The sequence below is a fragment of the Myodes glareolus genome, chromosome 19, assembly GCF_982192425.1.
Source record: "Myodes glareolus chromosome 19, mMyoGla1.1, whole genome shotgun sequence".
In the NCBI taxonomy this organism is placed as follows: Eukaryota; Metazoa; Chordata; class Mammalia; order Rodentia; family Cricetidae; genus Myodes; species Myodes glareolus.
Genome location: NC_142044.1, coordinates 792250 through 813379, shown reverse-complemented (window position 1 = coordinate 813379; position 21130 = coordinate 792250). Strand labels below are relative to the sequence as shown.

At 40.4% G+C, this 21130-nt stretch overlaps 1 protein-coding gene across 3 annotated transcripts in view; it reads right to left on the bottom strand.

Annotated features, from left to right (window-relative positions):
• Positions 1-21130, bottom strand: part of Cpq (carboxypeptidase Q) — a 400620-nt gene that overhangs the window by 72258 nt on the left and 307232 nt on the right. For all 3 annotated transcript variants that reach the window (XM_048457233.3, XM_048457231.3, XM_048457232.2), the window contains one exon: positions 8959-9160. In XM_048457233.3, the coding sequence (XP_048313190.1) occupies positions 8959-9160 (202 nt within the window). The remainder of the gene's footprint in view (positions 1-8958; positions 9161-21130) is intronic.

Here is a 21130-nt window from a genome sequence, read left to right as displayed (position 1 = left end):
ACTTATTGGCACCTAGAACAAAATGCCCACCTTTTACTGTTACATAGCTTTTCTTGTGTTCGGTTCATTTTCAGATCACCTAATCATTAAACTTTTGTGCTCCAGATAATACTGGAAACTGTGGGCACATAAAGAACAAAGAACTCTCTTGAGCCTCCCCCCAAGCCTAGTTAAGGAGAGAAAATACAAAGCACACTAACTTCAACGTGTAAGTTTGCATTTTAGTTTTAAATACCTATTCCAGGCAACACTGGAAGATGCTTCATAAGTCAGTATGTGACAAACTGAACCACCCCCGCAGCACAGAAATCCCCTCTTCACCTAATCTGTAATCAGCCTGGGCGGCTTGGGGACCAGAAACTGGGCACCAGGAGGTTTCTGATGGAGTTGGAGCAAATCTGCTCTAAAGGAGCATAAAAAGATCATTTATTCTGAACTCGATGAGCAACTTGAAGTATTGAAGTGGGTGCTGAACAAATCAACATAGAAAATGGCAGTCAACAAATGGTAATGCAACAGTTCTGACTCACCCAAGCTAAAGAGGTCAAAGGTAGCCGCCAACAAAACTTATGCCCTACTATTGTACAATATTTTATTTCTATTTTTATTTCTTTTTAATTATTTTTTTTACCATTTTTGTTTAGCTCTTTGTCGCATTCTATTCCGTCCCAGTGCCATTGCTTTAGTTCAGTATTCAAGGACATACTTCTGGTTGTCTATCTTCAGGGTAGGCAGCACCTGGCTTATGCTAACTAATTAATACATGCTGACTGAATAAAATTTCCACAGCTCTTCACACAAGGGACTGAGAACTCCTGCCACAAATCAGAGAACTCCTTTCGAATGCCCTTAGAGAGGTGAGAACTCCTCAACTTGGAACACTAACCTCTTTGAATATTCCTGAACACTGCTTTTACCACAGGAAGAAACCTTCCATTTAGATACACTGGGGACACAGAACTGCTGGGGTGCTGTATCCCACCTGGTGATGAGAAAACATGTATCCTTGATCTAGAGGATGACCCCGGTACCTACTTTGCATGAGCATATCTACTTGTGTCCTTGCCGACTGCTTTCTCAGAAGAGTGTAGAAGAAAGGCATTTGGAAATGTCAAAATGAAAAGTTTTAGTTTTGTTGATATCATGTGAAACACTAGACAGTAACAAGCAGCACTGAAAATATGCAAAATTTTGAATAATATGTATATTTGGTATCTTGATGGAGTCTGGACTAATGAGAGAAACTTATATATGAATGCTTTAAAACAATACAATCTATAATGAAAGAGGCCCATGCAATGGAGCTGTATAGTCACTGAGGTAGGTGGCGTATTATAGGCAATAAATCTCTCACACAGTATTTTATTTTTGAGATGACCAGATATTATTCCCACAGAGCTTGACCTTAGTTATGGACCAAACTTATTCAACATTAGAATCATGAACACTTTAGCAAGGGGCAGACACTTCTCAGGCATGGGAGTTCTGAGGCATTCCCTGCTTATTTGTGGGTGTTGTCTTGGGGGGATCCTTCTTCCTCTTTCTCCTTTCTGCTTTACCAACTTCTCTATATCGCCAATGTCACACTTAAATTTCCAGCTAACCACTCAGCTGTTATTACAGGGACCATCATTACACATAGAGCCGGAAGCACAAGGATTTCAAAAGCCCAGGTGGTAAGAAACAATGAGTTTGGGGGCATTCACAGCCCCAAACTCAAAAAATTCACAAGACAGACTTTAACATAACAGGTTTATCACTGACTGTAGCAGTGTCTCCTGAATGTTAAGGTAATACCATGATGCTAAAGAGAAAGTGTCTTAAGATTTGCCTCAGGTAAAACATTAAGGGGTCTAATCATTCCCCTTTCTAATAATCTCCCTTCTTTTCCTCCCTCCTCCCCACTGTCTTCAATTCCAATACTATACCATCATAATTACTTTTAATATGCCGAAAATTTATTTCTTTTCAAACATTGATTTTTCTCATAAGCTCTGGGGAGCCAATTGGACCTATTTAAATGGATCAGACTTGACCAGATTAATTATCATTTAATTCTTCCCTTATCATTCCTGGTCTTGGGAACCCCCGGGAAATTCCCTCCTCCACCCCACTGCAAAAACCCCACTATCTTCCATCTTGGGGCTCTCCTCCCTTAATCATCGGGGTCTAAATTTTTTCTAGACATAATTTTCTGCCTTTCTAGCATCTTGCGAGGTCCAAGCTGCCAACCAGTCAGTTCCACAGAGCCTGGGAAAAACACAAAAGTAATCAGTCATCCCAGGATGTAGTCAATCATCTCAACTCTCTGATGTCCACAAAATCAGCAGGAAGCAGTCATGAGAGGCCTTACGACACCCCGTTCCAACCCATTGAAGACCCCAAACTCCCCAAATTTTTATAATAAACAAAAGAATGTAATGATTTCAGCCACAATAAGGCTGATACTTCTGGGTTCTAGGGGCCATGCATGTGCAGACAAGCCCTCAGGCAGAAGTGCCTAATGGCCTCCGGGGATGTTAAAGGGCCCTGCGTGACCCACATGCGGCATGGATTACATCATCCACGTATGACTCAGCTAAGCCCTTGTGCACATGTGTGGTTGCATCATCCATATATGACTCATCTATGTCCTTGCATGTATGTGTTAGCTCCATCATCTGCGTATGACGAAGCCACATCAACCTCCTGTGCGCATTTGCTAGGCAGCTTTTACAAGCTGGACGTGTCATCTTCCTCTCTCCCTGCACACTGACTTCTTCAGGCCTGTACACACCCCTCTAATAAACTCCTAAGCAGGTTTGTTGCGTGTTGCATGTTTCCTTCTCACTCACGCCAGGTAATTTCAGTTCCTCACTGAAAAACAGCGATATAAATTATAGAGATTCTCTCTTCCATGACCATACAATGTGGAAAATATGCTGCCCTGAATGATCACAGCATGCCAAGTAGGGTGGGGTGGAACATGCAAAGGACTAAGATGCTTGGTGTGGCTGGAAAACTAAACTGAGCACTTCATTGGGCTGTGGAAGGAGCTCAGAGGCATATGACCTGTGCAAGTCCCTGTGTTTCATCCTAATGCTGCAAATAAAAGCAAAAGCTCCCTGTAAGCACTTACTCTGGGTTCATTTGTAATTGCCCTTCTGACTTAGATCTTCTGCTTTATTTTCCAGATAAAAGCATCTCGATTGTTAGGTAGATTTTTCAATTTAGAAAGTTCATAATCAAGTCTGCTGATTAGGGGGAGGGGAGCTCAGAAAGCAGGTGAGCTTGGTTGAAGGTGGCCTGGGAATGAATGAGTTCTGTTGAGGCAAAGTCAATGGTGAGAGGGGGAGCTGAGGAAGAGGCTTTAGGAGCTAGGAACAATTTATAGTGAACAGAACTTGAACTATGTGTTGGCATGGTCTGGACTGTGTTGAGTTTGGGGCCGTAATGTCAGTTTCTAAGGGAGGGGACAGAGGGGGAAAACACATGGGGGTGCTTGTGGAAACGAGACTCTTAGGTCACCGTCTACACTTTACAGATGTGCTAACCCAGGATCACTTACTAGACAGCATATATTTGTCTCTGACTCCCTATGCCACACAGGAGATGACCAGTCAGGATGCTGAGTAACAAAAGAGCAAACTTCAGAAAGAAAACGATATTTTTTACTCATATAGTTAGAGGCTGTGGAGAAGAATACACACATAAGACCTGTGATTCTTTCCAGAACACTGTACAATAAGGAAACTCATTAGAGAAAGTTGTGTCTTAAATCCTGTAGCAGAAGAAGTTTAATGGGAGATAAGGAACAAAAGGAGCCTCATTCTTGTAGACCACACTGAGAGGACATCTAAGTTTTTCAGCAGGTACATGAATGTGTGTGTATGTATGTGTATGTGTGTGTATGTGTGTGTTTATTTTTCGAAAATGGAAATTAAAAAGGATGTATTTAAGCAACTGAGGTTATATGTCTCATACCAAGACATCAGAACAACAACAGCAAAAGAGTCTCATCACATCACCCTAAGTTAAAGTCCACACTGAGAGCATCAAGCAACAGTTCAATATTCAAAGTCTATCTCAAACTGAGAGCAGTTCAGAGCCAGAGGTTATTGTAATATTACTTTTGTAAGGTCACCGAAAGAGTGTACAGTTGCTCACCATTTTATATAGGAAGATTTCTGGTGTACTAGCAGGCATGTTTATAAACATCTTTACTGTGTAACAGAAGGCATATTTATAACATCTGCATTGTGTACTAGCAAGCATGTTTATAAACATGTTCACTGTGTACTAGCAAGCATGTTTATAAACATCTTCACTGTGTAACAGAAGGTATGTTTACAACATCTGCACTGTGTACTAGCAGGCGTGTTTATAAACATGTTCACTGTGCACTTGAAGGTGTGTTTATAAACATGTTCACTGTGCACTAGAAGGTGTGTTTATAAACATGTTCACTGGGTACTGTCAGGAGTGTTTATAAACATGTTCACTGTGTACTAGAAGGAGTGTTTACAACATGTTTACTGTGCACTAGAAGGCATGTTTATAAACATGTTCACTGTGTACTAGCAGGCATGTTTATAACATCTGCACTGTGTACTAGCAGGCATGTTTATAACATCTGCACTGTGTACTAGCAGGCGTGTTTATAACATCTGCACTGTGTACTAGCAGGCGTGTTTATAAACATGTTCACTGTGCACTAGAAGGCATGTTTATAAACATGTTCACTGTGCACTAGAAGGTGTGTTTATAAACATGTTCACTGTGTACTAGCAGGCATGTTTATAACATCTGCACTGTGTACTAGAAGGAGTGTTTACAACATGTTCACTGTGCACTAGAAGGTGTGTTTATAAACAAGTTCACTGTGTACTAGCAGGCGTGTTTATAACATCTGCACTGTGTACTAGCAGGCATGTTTATAAACATGTCCACTGTGTACTAGCAGGTATGTTTACAACATCACCCAGTTTCTTCCCATGTGAGGGAAATTGGTCTACATTTTTCAGGCTAATGCATCCATTTTCTTCTAATATTTTAAACTTTTAGAGACTGTTTTCTCAACATCTTTTATTTTCTCCTTATTCTTAATATAAGAGAACAAACATTTACCAAGGAAATAATTATTTTCAGTATTTTAGTTTCTTTTTTCATGTCATAATGGCAAGAATTCAAATATTTTCCCCAAATTAAACTAAAAGCTTTAGAAGATGTTTAAAAACTAGAAAGACTTGACCTTAAAGTTGAAGAAGAAAGGATTAGTGACCACAGGCGGCAGCATGCACCCGAGCTCCTAAGAATACCAAACAAGGTTGTGTTTGCGGCTAAGGCACCAAGCTGTGGGTGAATACCAAAGTGCCACAGAAAACCGGAGGGCACAGAATGCTGTGGGCTGAGGAGGGATTTGTGAACACAGAGGGGTGTGCTGAAGGGGAGGGAAGAGCAGGGGTGTCAGTGGAGGCACAGGAATAGTTGGGGTCTGAGATCTCAAGGGAAGAAGAGCTCTACTAAAAAAGTACATCCCAAACACTTTGTATTAAATCTCTTTCTCCCTGAAGTGTTCTATTTCTGTCGATAATTCATTGTCCTGCTGGATTATAATTCATTACAGATTTCATCTTGTTCAGCAGGACTTTTTCTCTTTTCTCCCAAAGATGACATTTTCATAGACTGAACTACTTGTCTTCAATAATTGGTAAAAATCATGAATTCAACCTGTGCTTCTAATAAGTATTATTTTTTCCTATTTAGCATACATGAAACACTCAAGAAAAACTGAGGCCCAGTCACCAAGTAGTCACTACAGATTATGGATATTTAACGCGATAAGGGATCCTTAGTGTTTATTTGATCAATAGAAGAAATGAGAGAAAAAGAAGAAATAGAGCTTTGATATGGATTAGTGCAAAGCATTGTTTAAATAGTTTGTTGACTCCTATTCTTAGGGCAGATGGGTATGAGGTGCCACAGCCTCAGGGATACAGACTACACACAAAACATATATTTTCGTTTTCCTTCAGATCAATATGTTTGTTGTCTTTTTCAGAAGTTCTAGAATGTTTCAATATCCCAAGTGTTACAGGGTGGGCAGTACAGGAATAACCCAAATTTGAAACAACAAAAGATAACATAGGGCTGGCAAGATGATTCCGTGAATAAAGGCACCTGCTACCAAGTCTGATAACCTGAGTTCAGTCTCTGGTACCTACAAGGTAGATGGAGAAAGCCATTCCCAGCAACTTGTCTTCTGATGTGTGCCTTGGTATACACACACACACACACACACACGCACACACACACACACACACACACACACACAGAGAGAGAGAGAGAGAGAGAGAGAGAGAGAGAGAGAGAGAGAGAGAGAGAGAGAGAGGTAACAATGTTTTAAAGAAAACTTCCATGGTATCACGGGACAGGTATCAACCCTTTGCTTCCACCTTACAATATTGGAAGAAAACAGCAAAGAATATAGGGAAACATTCGCAGTCCTCCAAAATGAAACATCGACTCTACAGAAAACTTGCTGACCTGGAGGCAAGGGGAGGAGAGCAAGGAATGTGAGGAGAAATGCGCAGTTATTTACAATAACAAACTCCTTTCTCCCAGAGGTGAATTTCTCCAGGCAGTAATAAACTGAAATCCTTTGCATAAGCAAAAGCTGAATAAAACAAACACTTTAGACACTGCCCAGACTCCTCTGTGTTACTGCCTGCTGTGGGGAAAAGGCCAGCAGCCCTGACATCAAAATGGTCTGATCTCAGTTACTTCTGCAAGTCATGTAATCTCTCTGAGCCGATTTTTCCATCTTTAAAATAAGGGTAACTGTACCAACTTCTAAAGGATGCTCTCAGATTAAAGGCAGTATTTTAAAAGAAACTTGACTGGGGGCTTCATGAATGGTGAGAGCCACAAGTGTAGCTTACTGCCTCTACAACCAAAACAGGCACAGATTTCTCATTTTGCCCTGCTAGATGGAAAATCAAACCTGCCTTTGCTGAGGCCAAGAGGGATGGCACCTCATTGCCTTATAGGACGGTAATCAATCTCTCTGTTCATTTCATGCAGATCAAGTCCTATGGAACATAGACATGTGAAGGAATAAGTGAGGGGCTCTTGTGGTCAGACAGAAAAACAAGGTGGTAGAACAGTCGGTATAAGGATTTTCCCCTTAATTTTGCTGTAGAGGTGATTCCTACTGCCCCTTTGCCCACTCCTTGTCCTTATCCAGTCTAACTTACTTTGACCCACCAGCCTTTTTCTCACAGTAGCTGACTTGGTGGTTCTCAATTAAAGACTTACTGAGAGAATGTAAAATTTGATCAAATGATCCTGTACCACTCGAAGCATAAGCATTTGTCCCTATACTTTGATATCCACAGACCGTATGCATAATGTTTTGGTTATATCAAAGCATTGTACACCATTCTAAATGAAAATATGGATTTTCAAGAATTTCAAACTTTTGTTAAAATATACATAGGACAAATGGACAGAATTTGAATCTTCCTTTATAATAAAGGAAAGACTTAGAATTTTTAATTATGGATATTAGTGTAAATTTATAAACCTAACATATGCCTTAAAAACCCACAGTTTCTCAAGAACACGGTTCCTTTAAAATGTAAATCTTGTAGTTGTTGGTGAGATCTGTTTTGTAAGCAGGAAGCATGGTGGCAGAGGTACACCTGGAGAACCCATTTTTGTACGTATAACACATAAGAGTTCTGGAAACAGTAATGCTAACTAGCTCACAGGCCAGGCTTCCCACTTATATAACACAAATGCAGAACAATTTGCAGATGGATCTCCGGATATTCCTTTGGGTACGGATGTAATGGTATTGGAGGCACAATGTATTCTCAGAAACAGACAATAACTCTTTGTATGGCTGATCTTGGGCAGATTTGTGGATCAGCACAAATTTATGTTCTTGAAATCTGTTCCCATCACTGTTCCTATAACTCCCAGGTGTATTTGCATTTCATAATTTCATTCCTGTCCTTGGCTTAGGACAGAAGATTCACACCACAAATAATCATCAATCAGGGTAAGTCAGTGTGTGTGTGTGTTGTGTGTGTGTGTGTGTATGTGTGGTCATGCGCTTGTCACGGTGTTCCTGTGTTGTGTGTGTGTATGTGTATGTGTGGTCATGCGCTTGCCACGGTGTTCCTGTGTTGTGTGTGTGTGTGTATGTGTGGTCATGCGCTTGCCACGGTGTTCCTGTGTTGTGTGTGTGTGTGTATGTGTGGTCATGCGCTTGTCACGGTGTTCCTGTGTTGTGTGTGTGTGTATGTGTATGTGTGGTCATGCGCTTGCCACGGTGTTCCTGTGTTGTGTGTGTGTGTGTGTGTGTGTGTGTGTGGTCATGCGCTTGCCACGGTGTTCCTGTCAAAGTCAGAGGATAACCTATGAGAGGTGCTTCTCTCCTTACACCACCTGGGTCCTGGGAATCGAACTCATCCTAATGGCAGGTGATTTTTTTCTACCGAGCCATTTTGTCAGCCCTATCTCCAAACTCTTATCAGAAGGATCAAGGACCAACACAGAAATAAGGAAGCATTCCATCCTCAAAGAATGAATCTCTCATTGTAAAAGTTCAGGTATAGCTTCATTAGAGTGAGTGAAGGTTCCCTAGTAGGGGCTAAGACAGAAGGGAGTTGGAAGCAGTGACTGTTTTCTACTTTAGTTCTCAAAGTTTGGTTGTGAAAACACATAATCTATCCTTAAAAACAAATCAAAATCAACAGAAGATTCATAGGCTGAATTCCACAATCGTTCACTGCAGATGGGGAAGCAAATGCACCATTATTCCAATTGCAAAAATACTCTGAGTCTACCTTAGTGGCAAAGACATAGGATTTCCAGGCATGGTCTGCCAGTAACCACCGTGACACTGAAACAGAGACTCTATTTTAAGTTGGTGACAGTGTAAAAGAACATCATCTTCACTTTTGGTCTTACCAGGCACTCCGGCTTGGATCCAGAAGTTAATATCTGTTCCTTCTCCATCACTAAAGACATTGGTGACGTTGAGGGGCTGCAGCAGGCTCATGACCTCCTTCATGATAGCCCTGGCCTTGTCACTGCCGGTGAACTGCAGCCCCATGGGTAAGAAGGTTCCTGAGTCAGACTCCATCACCAGACTGTAGTTGGAAACATTGACCTAAACAAAATATAAAAAGAGATAAGTGTTTGATTCCCATCTACTGCTTCTATGCTATCAAATAATTCACCTCCACACAGATTCTTGTCAAAACAATATTGTTCTTCCCTGATCAATATCTAGTCTGTGTATTTCCTGATGGCTCTAAGAGGTACAGTTTCCCATCTTGGGATTTGTCACACCTAAGAATTAACTGGAAAGTTACAAAAAAAGTAATAGAGGCAATGCAATAAAATTGGCCAATTATTTTTATAGCAATAATAGTTTTTGAAACACTTTGCTTAAGGCACTACTTACTAGAATGTGTTATGTACTCTGCAGGAGGAGAAAAGTAGCCATTAATCTTACCCAACTATGTACCTAGTGAGATAAAAAATAGTTGTTCTAACAAGAATGCCCACAGGTGCAGTAGTGGCCCAATGTCCTGAGAATAACCAGCCACTTTCTGATTGAATTTATGTCCCTCTCTAGAAGATGAAACCCATGCTTAATGCAATATCAGACCAAGAACCTATGAATAGACAAATCATAGCTCCTAGGGAAGAAACTTATACTATTATACTGTTAAAATAGCACAGTATTAGACTGACATCTAATGACTTATCGTTATACCTATAGATCGATGCATCTTTCACTCCTCATCATAGAAGCATCTATTTGCACTAGATAGTGATTAACATAGAGAGCAACAGCAGGCTGGGAGCAGAGGATAGAAGATTTCAGAATCCTCAGTCCTAAACTGGATATACCACATCTCAACCTCTCAAAACTTAGGGGTAATTAACAAAGAAGGGGTAGAAAAATGACTACAAGGAAACAGTGTCTTCTGGACATAGCAGGACAGCCATACAGAGGAACTCACAGCAGTTGTGACAGTGCATACAAGACTTGTGCAAGCCCAAGTCAGACCAAATCTCAGCACAGATATGGGAGGTAGGCACAAAATTCTACCCCTAGCTTTGGGGTGGTCAGCAATTGTTAGCTGCTGAAAGAGGAACCATTGGTTTTCTCTAAGAGTACAGCCCCCAGGAGGATGTAGCACAAATTAGCCTAGACAGAGACAAACTGAAGACACTAAGTCAGGCACGGTGAATCTGAGATAAGATGTGGGAGGGGTGGATGTGATCATAACACATTTCACAAAATTCTAAAATAAGCAATCTGATTTTTTAAAAATGAGATTAACAAAGCAGGATCCTACTCATTGCTGTGTCTTCATTTAACTTTTAGCGAAAGGTCCACAGTACTCATAATAAATGCAGCTATCTTTGCTCGCGGCTGCTGCCTTATGGTACCATCGCTTGAATTACTAATGTGCAGCGTATTTACATTTATACCCTATATTAAGGGCTCATCTAACTGAATACTGCTGCAAGGTTAGCTGGTAGACATGCAATCTGGCAGTCTTAATATTTCTCTCTGTTCTACCTCTACCCAAACACTGCAGGAAGGAAAAAAGCAAAACTTAATACATCCTGTAAACAAAAATAGAATTGGGCACTCTTGTATATGAAGGTTCCCAAGTTGCAAACAGATCCTGTATTTTCAACAAGAAAAGCAGGTGAAGCACTCTTAACTATGTGTTGCTTAGGTTAAACGTGGGGTTAGTTGGCAGGTTAGTGTCCATACCTGACACTAAAGAGAAGTGTGGTGAGGTAGACATAGACATGACTTTGAGATCATTATATTTCATTCCTTAGATGGCACTGAAATTCCTGACTACCAAGGAGAATGACTAGCCACTCCATCTCTCTCATATCAACACACCTTGAGCCTTGCCTTCTCTGTCTGCAGGATGAGACATAAGACTTTACCTAAGTTTGAGTATGAACTTGCAGTGTCATTTAAACAAAGTAAAAGTGGTTGTATGAATTTAATTTACCGCTTCTAACACATATCTTAGGTGATTTCTTGATGTGGGATTCCTCTCTGTATGCTGTGATTACCATTAATGAATAAAGAAACTGCTTTGGACCTACAGCAGGGCAAAACTTAGGTAGGTAGGGTAAACTAAGCTGAACGCTGGGAGGAAGGAAGGCAGAGTCAGAGAAAAGCCCTGTAGTCCTGCCAGAGACAGATGCTGAAACTTTAGCCAGTAAGTCACAGCCATGTGGCAATACACAGAGTAATATAAATGGGTTAAATTAATATGTAAGAGTTAGCAAATAAGAAGCTAGAGCTAATAGGCCAAGCAGTTATTTAATTAATACAGTTTCTGTGTGATTATTTCAGGAGTCTGGGCAGCCGGGAAACAAACAATTTCTCAGTTTCTTGAATTGCAAAAGAATAGAAATCTCCGGGATTTTGCCATATCACTGTGCAATGATAGAATATTGATGGGCACTCCAAACATACTGCAAATAAAGGAGGTTCTAGAGAGGCCACTGGCTGTGAGCAGGACAGACAAAGAGCCTAAGCTTTGGGATTACCCAGTCTGAGTTGGATCCCCATGCTTACCAATTCTTAGCTGTGTGCCTTTTGCACTTGATGTAAACTCCCAGTTTATTCTTCCATGAAATGGGGTAGTAAATTACACCAAGCTCATGGAGATTGGAGCAGCTGCAGTTTGGGCTCAGCTAGACAGGACATTTGATAAACAGCAGCATCTCTGGTTTTACTGGTTTTTCTCTTTTTAGCATTGAGCAGCTCAGATTGTCAAAGATGGTACCAGGGTGAAGCATCCTGTTCAATGACTATGATGACAGGAAGTGGGGTCTGCAGCACTTCCTTTAAGCCAGGCTTTGTGTGAAACACTTTACAGCTCACCCCATGGGCTGCTAAGATAAGCTAGTATAGTTTTCATACAAGTGCACAAAGCCTCTGAGGCTGAGTCAGGTTACCTAGCTAGTCACGGGGAAAAGTGTGTGGTATGAGGACAACCAGCCCTGCCTTCCATTGCTTTGTGTCCCATCTCCAAATGGCCACTTCCAATTTTCCAGTCACAAGTCTTTAAAATCAGAGATACAAATAGTACAGTCAAACAAATGAATAGGTTTTAATTTTTACACAATCATAATACAAAGTCTACTCAGAATTTATTATCTCTGCTAACAAAGTAATTTAATTAAACACAGAGAAGAGTGAAAACAAAAATAATAACATCTTGCTACACCATTTCCTTCCAATTAGGAATCAAAGCCTAAAACAATAAAACTTCCCTTCAACCCAAATAAAACAGGATGTGTACAGACATCAGCAAACTTGAATCCTGGCAAGGTTAGAGATGTTTGATTTCCGCTCATGTATGATTCCATTAGCTGCTGCTAACTTGATAGCAGTGTGTTATTGTTTTCTACTCATATGTAAACATGGCCATATGTTTTCTATAAAGAAGCAAGAAAACAAACCATCCACCATACATGACATCACCTTCCCTCTAGTTATGGAATCATATGAGCTTTGAGATACCACTCCTTGCAAAGGAACTGCAATGAACCACTGCTCCTCAGGAATGTGCGTCACAAGCTTCAGATTACTCAGCAGGAGCAGCTCAGTGTAGGTGGGAACAGCTGATCACTGCTAGAGACAGGGCGGCGAGCCCTGCTCCATGTCATCCGTTCTCCATGCACACCACTGGATATTCCATTGCTTGTTTCCGTGGCATAGGGAAAAGCCGATATCTTGAGACAAAATGCTTGGTTTCTGAGAAGACCAACTCTGATTAAAAAGAAAAAAGTCTGGGACACACAGAGGAAGAGTCTAAAGAGCTCAAGACAAGTCAGGATGTCATCTGTGACCTCGCTTCTCCCTTAATAAAGCTGGTGGCTGTCTACTAGGAGCCGTGGAAATGATCGCTCATTGCCATGCATTGTACATAACCCAAGGTGGAGGAATGCTGTCTGTGACCTCTTACTGCAGTTCTGCTACCATCTGCTCAGGGCTGGGGGTTCACAGCTATCATAAGCCGCAATCACATCCTGCAACACTTCTTTCCCCCCTTTATTCTTTTTCTTAAGGGTTAAGCGACTTGGCCAAAAGCAATTTGGTAACCATTAACATTCTCTGGTTGTAATGCAACATCAAAAAGAAGGAAACTGCTGAAAATACATGTTGAATGTTTTAAATTGCTTGCTTTATAATATAAACACAAGGGTGATGTGTGTATCCTTTCCTATTTTAAAATTCCTGACAATTCCTTTTTTTTAAAAAAAAAAATGGACCCATGTTCCATAATGTCTCCTTTTCTTCCTAAAATTAGCTTCACTTTCGTTTTAAAACTTTTTAACTTTCTCATAACATAGAGAAAATAATTCACCAGAAAATCATGAGAAAATATGCCCATTTCTCAACACATCTTTGTTTTTTTAGTTAAAAGTGACAGTGAAATACTCAAGTAAATGAAAGGAAAGGAGCCTCATAATTATTTGAATTGGGAGTGTAGTGTCCTCACTTTAATCTTCAAAGAAGATAGAGTCTCTACTGACACGGGGCAGGCGGCTCCAGCGTCATTTTCTGGCTGTTAATGCTTCACAGATGATGGTAGCAACTGTTTGGTCAGGTGGTAAGCTCAAAGAAAATTCCTAAAGCAAACCATTTCATGTGTGCTGGGTGGTTGCAATCACCTTCTGCAGCTGTGTGTCAGGGACCCTAACCCCAGCATGGCAGGCACGGACTCGTTACAGAGCTCCAATCCAAACCCAGTCCAGGCTGGAGGGTAGGTAGAGAAACGTCTCTTACCGGATGAAGTTAAAAACAGGTTTTTCTTTCTGGTCAGGTCTATCCTGGAGCTCAAACTTTGTATTTCTGACAGTCTCCAGCATCTGATTTTGAGCGGTCACAAGGACCCAGGGGAGAGGTAGGAAAAGAACGATGACAAGGTCGAGTGCCATACGTTACTTTCACTTGACAGCTAAACTAGCTGGAGCCTGGGGAAATGGGAAGCCTTGGGTAAGTTACATTGGTGCTAAATTGCAGACACCTATTGCAATTTAGCCTCCATCGTGCTGGAGATGGGAGCAGAATGGACAGCTCACTGAAGCCCGGACATATCAGAGTGTGTGCTCAGAGGTATTCTACTGTGGGACAATCCTCGTCCCATTTTTACAATGTCATTTGAAGCATTTTGGGTTTCAGTGAATTCTCCTCTTGTGCTAGTCAAAGTCCATTGATAGTCCTTAAATATAATAAGACATATCATTGCTCACAAATGTCACTATGGCAACCATAAAGAGTCAGCGTGCTAAAAATACAGCAAAAAGATACATTTTAATTACATAGGAAATAGAATTATATTCATTCTGATATTTGAAAAACAATGAAATAGCTAGGGTATTTGACAAACTGACTAAAAGAGGACTCTAGTTAACATTAATGTCTTCCACCACAGGCTATAGTTGTATTCTTGATGTAGCAAAAGTCATGAGGCTCAAGATCTCACAGTGATATTCTGATTTCCTCTACGTCATGCCACTGGCTTCGTATTCTTTTCTATATAGAAATACAGAAGCTTCGAAAGGACAGCCTTCTCACCCTCCATCTCTCTCCATTCTTTCCTACCCCATCACCCTGATAGTCCTTCCTTGTCTCTACTAATTTCTCTCCTGCAAGTTCAAGGTCAGAACTGAATCCTCAATGAGAGAAATACTTTCTTCCAATGAGGCCTTTCTTAATCCAAGAACCTTTTAAGAAAAGAAAAAGTCCTGTGTTTGATGATGCTGATGTGCCAGACATCAGAGTGCTTTCTGGGGAACTTATCTTGCCCTGCTCTTGGTTGGGAAGCCTACAACAGCTTCTTTAAAGCTCTCTGAGATTATGGCTGACAGCTGGGTTCATTTTCTTTCTTTTTCTTTAACTTTCACAACAGCTATATTGCTTTTATTTAAATTATTTATCTGTGCATTTATTTATTTATTTATTTTATTTCCCAAACAGTTTCTCCTCCCTCCTTTCTTCCCATTTCTTCCCCCTACTTCCCTTTTAATCCCCCTCCCATTCCTTCTCCATCTCCATTCAGAAGGGGTAAGGGCTCCCATGGAAATTAACAAAGCATGGTATATGGAGTTGGGGCAGGACCAAGTTCCTCCCCCTTGCATCAGGGCTGATCAAGGCATTCCACCATAGGGAATAGGTTCCAAAGAGCCAGCTCATGTGTCAGGGACAGGTCCTGATCCCACTGTTAGGGGCCCCACAAAACACCAAGCTACACAACTGTCTCCCAGATGTAGATGGCCTAGGACGGCCCCATGCCGCCTCCCTAGCTGTCTGTCCAGAGTCTGTAAGCTCAGGTCAGTTTTCTCTATGGGTTTCCTCATAATGATCTTGACCATGACCCTAATCATATATTCCCTCCTCCCTCTCTTTAACTGGACTCCTGGAGTTCAGCCAAGTGCTTGACTGTGGATCTCTGTATCTGTTTCCATCAGTTACTGGATGAAGGCTTTGTGATGACAATTAGGGCAGTCACCAGTCTGATTACAGGGGAAGACCAGTTCAGGCACCCTCTCCACTACTGCTAAGAGTCCTAGCTGGGGTCATCCTTGTAGGTTCCTGGAGTTTCCCTTGCAGGATTCTCCCTAATCTCATAAAGACTCCTTTATCAAGATATCTCTTTCCATTTTGGCCATTCTTACAGGTGTAAGATGAATTCTCAGAGCTGTTTTGATTTGCATTTCTCTGATGACTAAGGATGTTAAACATTTCCTTAAGTGTCTTTCAGCCATTTTAGATTCCTCTGTTGAGAGTTCTCTGTTTAGGTCTATACTCCATTTTTTAAAATTGCATTATTTATTCTTTTTTGATGACCAATTTCTTGAGTTCTTTGCATATTTTGAAGATCAGACCTCTGTCTGATCTGGGGTTAGTGAAGATCTTTTCCTATTCTGTAGGTTGTCGTTTTGTCTTGCTGACTGTGTTTTTTGCTTTACAGAAGCTTTTCATTTTTAGGAGGTCCCATTTATTAATTGTTTCTTTCAGTGTCTAAGTCCAAGATAAAAAACACTGATGACAACTTATGCTGGAGAGGTTGTGGTATACACCTGCATTGCTGGTGGGAATTCAAGCTGGTACAGCCCCCTTGGATATCAGTGTGGTGATTTCTCAGAAAATTAGGAAACCACCTTTCTCAAGACCCAGTAATACCACTTTTATATATATTTGGGTATATATCCAAAGGATGCTCAACCATGCCACAAGAACATGTGCTCAACTATGTTCACAGCAGCATTGTTTGTCATAGCCAGAACCTAATAACAACCTAAATGCCCCTCAACTAAAGAATGGATAAGGAAAATGTGGTACATTTACACAATGGAGTACTACACAGCTGAAAAAAATAATGGTATCTTGAATTTTGCAGGCAAATGGATGGAGCTAGATAACATCATTTTGAGTCAGGTAACCCAGACCCAGAAAGACAATTATCACATGTACTCACTCATAAGTGGTTTTAAACATAAAGCAAAGAAAACGAGCCTACAAATCACAATCCCAGAGAACCTAGACAACAATGAGAACCCGAAGAGAGACATACATAAATCTAATCTACATAGATAGTAGAAAAAGATGAGATCTCCTGAGTCAATTGGGAGCATGGGGACCTTGGGAGAGGGTTGAAGGGGATGGGAGAGGTAGGGAGGGGAGCAGAGAAAAATGTAGAACTCATAAAAATCAATAAAAAAAGAAAAAAATCAAAAAAAATTATCTCTTTCATTAGTTTCCCCCTCTTGCTCACCCCCAACTCAACCATCCTGATCTCTCATGTTCTTATCGTCTCATTCCCTCCCCTCTAACCCCTGCCCTCAGTTTACCCAGGAAATCTCATCTATTTCCTCTTCCCAGGGAGACCCATGCTCTTAGGTCTTCATTGTTACCTAGTTTCTCTGGGGTTGTGGATTGTAGCCTGGTTATACTTTGTTTTACATCTAATATTCACTTATGAGTCAGTACATATTGTGCTGACTTTCTGGGTCTGGGTTACCTTACTCAGAATGATTTTTTTCCTGGTTCCATCCATTGTGTGTGTGTGTGTGTGTGTGTGTGTGTGTGTGTGTGTGTGTACTTTAACCTATTCGGTGTTCTGTAAACTTCTTGTATTCTTGTACTTTTATAGGCATGTTCTTTTTTTAGGTTGGGAAAATTTTCTTCTGTGGTTTGTTGAATATGTTTTCTGTGCCTTTGAGTTGGGATTCTTCTTCTTCTGTCCCTATTGTTTTTAGATTTGGTCTTTCCATGGTGTCCCAGACTTCCTGGATGTGCTGTTTTAGGAATTTATTGGATTTAACATTTTATTTGACTGATCAATCTATTTCCTCTATTGTATCTTTAATGTCTAAGATTTTTCTCTTTATCTCTTTTATTCTGTTGTTAATACTTGAATCTATAGTTCCCATTCACTTCCCTAGATTTTTGATTTTTAGAATTCCTTAGGTTTCTGTTTTATTTATTGTTTCTATTTCAGTTTTCAAGTCTTGAACCATTTTCTTCAACTGTTTGATTGGGTTTTTTTCTTGGATTTCTTTGCTTTTTTTAAAGGGATTTAAAGATTTCTTCCAATTTTTGTTCGTCTTTCCCTCAACTTTAAGGAAATTTTCATTTCCCCTTTAAGAGTCCTTATCGTATTCATAAATTGATTTTTAAGTTCATTTTCTTATGCTTCAGTTGCATTAGAATGTTCAGGTCTTGCTGTTGTAGGATCACTGGGTTCTGGTGGTGCCATATTGTTCTTTCAGTTGTTGAATGTATTTTTACACCGGTGTTTACTCATCTTTTTTTCCAACTGGTGTGGCTTATGCCTGTGCCTTGATGATATGGATTAGAAATATGTCTTTACACTCTAAAGACACAGATTAGAAGTGGGTCTTTCCGTGTCAAATAATTTAATTAAGAAAAAAACTCACAGATGCACCCAATTATTTGGATTTTAGTTGATTTAAATATGGCAAGTTAACAACCAAGAATAAACATTATAATAATCATATTTTTGTCTTAAAAATACTACTTTATATTCAAGGACTGACACTGTCCAGAGCCACTCCAAGTCTACTCATTTTTTTCGTAGGAAAATAAACAGCTCTTGAGTACTTCTTGGTTGTGAAAATATCCCCATATGCTCTATTTGTTCAAATACTTGTACTAATGTTAGTAAGGATCTTAAGTTTACCTTTAACAGGAATTATTTTTTAAGTGTGCTTTTTTCTTTTGCACTTTCAAAAGCACAGTAGTGGGTCTGAAGCTTCTTGATAAAAATGGAAGCCTAAGAGAAGTTTCAGGGCTCTTGGTTCACTCAGTGAGCTCAAGACTCACTGCATTTCAATCCTTTCACAATGAGCACACTACACAGCCCTATCTAGTATGCTGGCCTGTTGTACTTTATTCCATTTGTGTTTTCTCCTTGTTTTGCTCCTATAAAAAGTCAAGGCATCCTATAAGTAAAATTCCCAAGACCACAAATTAAAAAATGCTCAAGAGCCCAGAAAAGGCAAGAGAGAAAGCTGTGCACCCTATGTTGCATTTCCAGTTTACTAACAGCATGTATGAGCAGCTCATTTAACACTGATGGGGCAGTTGTAGACAGGACTCCATTGGCAACTTGAGAACATTGTGTAGTTCTAGCTGTGGCTGCTGAAGTAAGAGGGAAGACAGAGTAATGCTCTACTGCGCTTTTGTCATCTTGGAAAAGAAAGTAAATCTCTAGTTCCATGAAATAGATGCTGTTGGGGCCTCTCATGCATGTTTGTAATCCCATCTACTTTGGAGACTGAAAGAGGAGCAATGCAAGTTCAAGCCTAGCTTGCACAAGGTGAGGCCCTGTCTCGGTAACATCAGAGGGTAGGGCATAGAGAGATGATTTAGAGGTTCAGAGCACTGGTTGCTTCTCTGGAGGATCAGTTTGGCTCACAACTGCCCATAACTAGCTCCACAAATCTAATGCCCTCATCCAGGCTTTGTGAGTATGTATGCAATATGTATTCACACCTGCATCAATAAAAATAAAAGTACATTTTTAAAAGTAAAAAGAGGGCTGAATATATTGTTCAGTGGAAGAACACTTGTCTCAGTGAGCAAAGGTTCAAACTTAATCCTCAGGATTGGGAAAAGAAAAACTCAGCAGTGATTTTTCAAGGACTCATGTCTATTTTGTTCATGTTTATAATGATGAATAGGGGATAAAATAATGGAACTCTTCAAGAACACTTTTAAAAGATGCAGAAACCTTTAATTTTTATAGCATTCTTTCTGATATATTGGTCATCAACTAAAGTAAAAGATAAAATATTAATATTATTCAGGGAGAAAAATGTATGTATTCAATAGCTATTAGGAAGAAGCTGAGGAGTGAGTTACAATGCACTCTTATTAGCCCTGGGTATTCCTACTTTTCATGCATACCTCAGTACGATTATTAATGGGGCCCTATTTCTTCTGCAACAATTTCTTAGTTCTAACAGTAAATCATATGGAGACCTGTGAAAGGTGCCATTTACAAAGACCTGGATAGAAGTGCGGGGGGGGGGCGGGGCGCAAAGATCACCAGCAGACACTGACTGGTTGCCACACTAAATGTGAGAAATTTTATGCACATGCATCAAGGCCAGAAAGAAAATACAGGAAAGACTGGGTAAAACTTTGGCAGAAGAGGTGATTTTAATCCTAAGAACAAACCACTTTTCTTGAAGTTCTCATTAGAATCATGCTTGTTTACAGTATATCCCAAGGATATAGCCAAGAGGAACCTTGGGATATTTGACAAAGAAAAAGATGAATGAAGAGATACCAATGTATGCGTCCAAATATTGCTGTTGAGATATGTCACTTTACCAGAACATGTATGGCAAAGTCTAAAAGCATAAGGCAAGCATGCTCTACAGAGTACACCCTCAAATATCAATTGGTCTTCCCAAAATTTTGTAAGTGCTATCAAAACATCCCAGCGCTGAGATCACAAGTGACTATGAAATCACTGATGCTGACTGAATGACACTTGGTTTCTGTCTTTGCTTGACTTCTGGGTCTCAAACTGTCAGTTGTCTTTATGTCTGACTAATGCTCCTTCTAAATTTTTATTACTTTTCTCAGCTCTCTGGTCTCTGGATATTGGGTGGTCAGAAACAGTATGGAAACACCTAGTCTTTCCCCAGTTCACACCCTGCTGGAAATCACAACCGGTTTTAAATGATTTTATTTTGTGATAAAGTCCAAGTCCACGTGCCTGTATCTTTCTCCTGAATTTAGCATTTATATTAAATAGCTATTCATGTCTTAGTTTCCTATGCTGATGTAACAAATCACTACAGTCTAATAACATGAAACAAGCAAATATGTCCTCTTTATTACAAAATGACTCTTGGAAGGTTAAAGGCAAGATGCAGATAGACCTGGTGGGCTCTTTCTGGGGGCTCTGAGAACCCTTTTTCTTCATTTTCTGAACTCCAGAGGCTGTCTGCATTCTTTGTCTCATAGTTCTATCACACTGCCTTTTCTCTTCCAACCCATGTCTTTTCATTGCTTCTTCCTTCTTTGCTCTCCTCTCCTTACCTCTAAGAAACAATGACTCACTAAACAGCAAAAACACTGAGATCATTGAGTCTGAAAAACTTGATAGTCGTTTTTGACACCATGTGGGTTTTACCTTCCAAACGCAGCATATCAACGAATCCTGTGGCTCTACTTTCAACATCCACCTGGACATGAGCCACTATGGACCTCACTGTCCAATAAGAGTGCTGCAGTAGAGTCCAGATTATCTTTCTGCCTCACCGTTTGGCAGCCTCTTCTCTGCACAATAATTCTGTGTGCTAATGAATCTACTCCCCTTAAACTCTCCATGTGGCTTTCTTCTGAGTGTGAAAAGTAGAGCCCTTATCTTTGTAAGTTCCTAGTCACTCCTGACCTTCCATTGTTCCTCAAGCCCACTCAACCACCATCCCCACCAGTCCTCCGTGTGCCAGCCACCTCCAGGTCCTAACCACTGGCACTAGTGTGCATTCCAGGAATTCTGACTTTCTCACTCTCTCTCCAGTTTTCTGCTGGGCT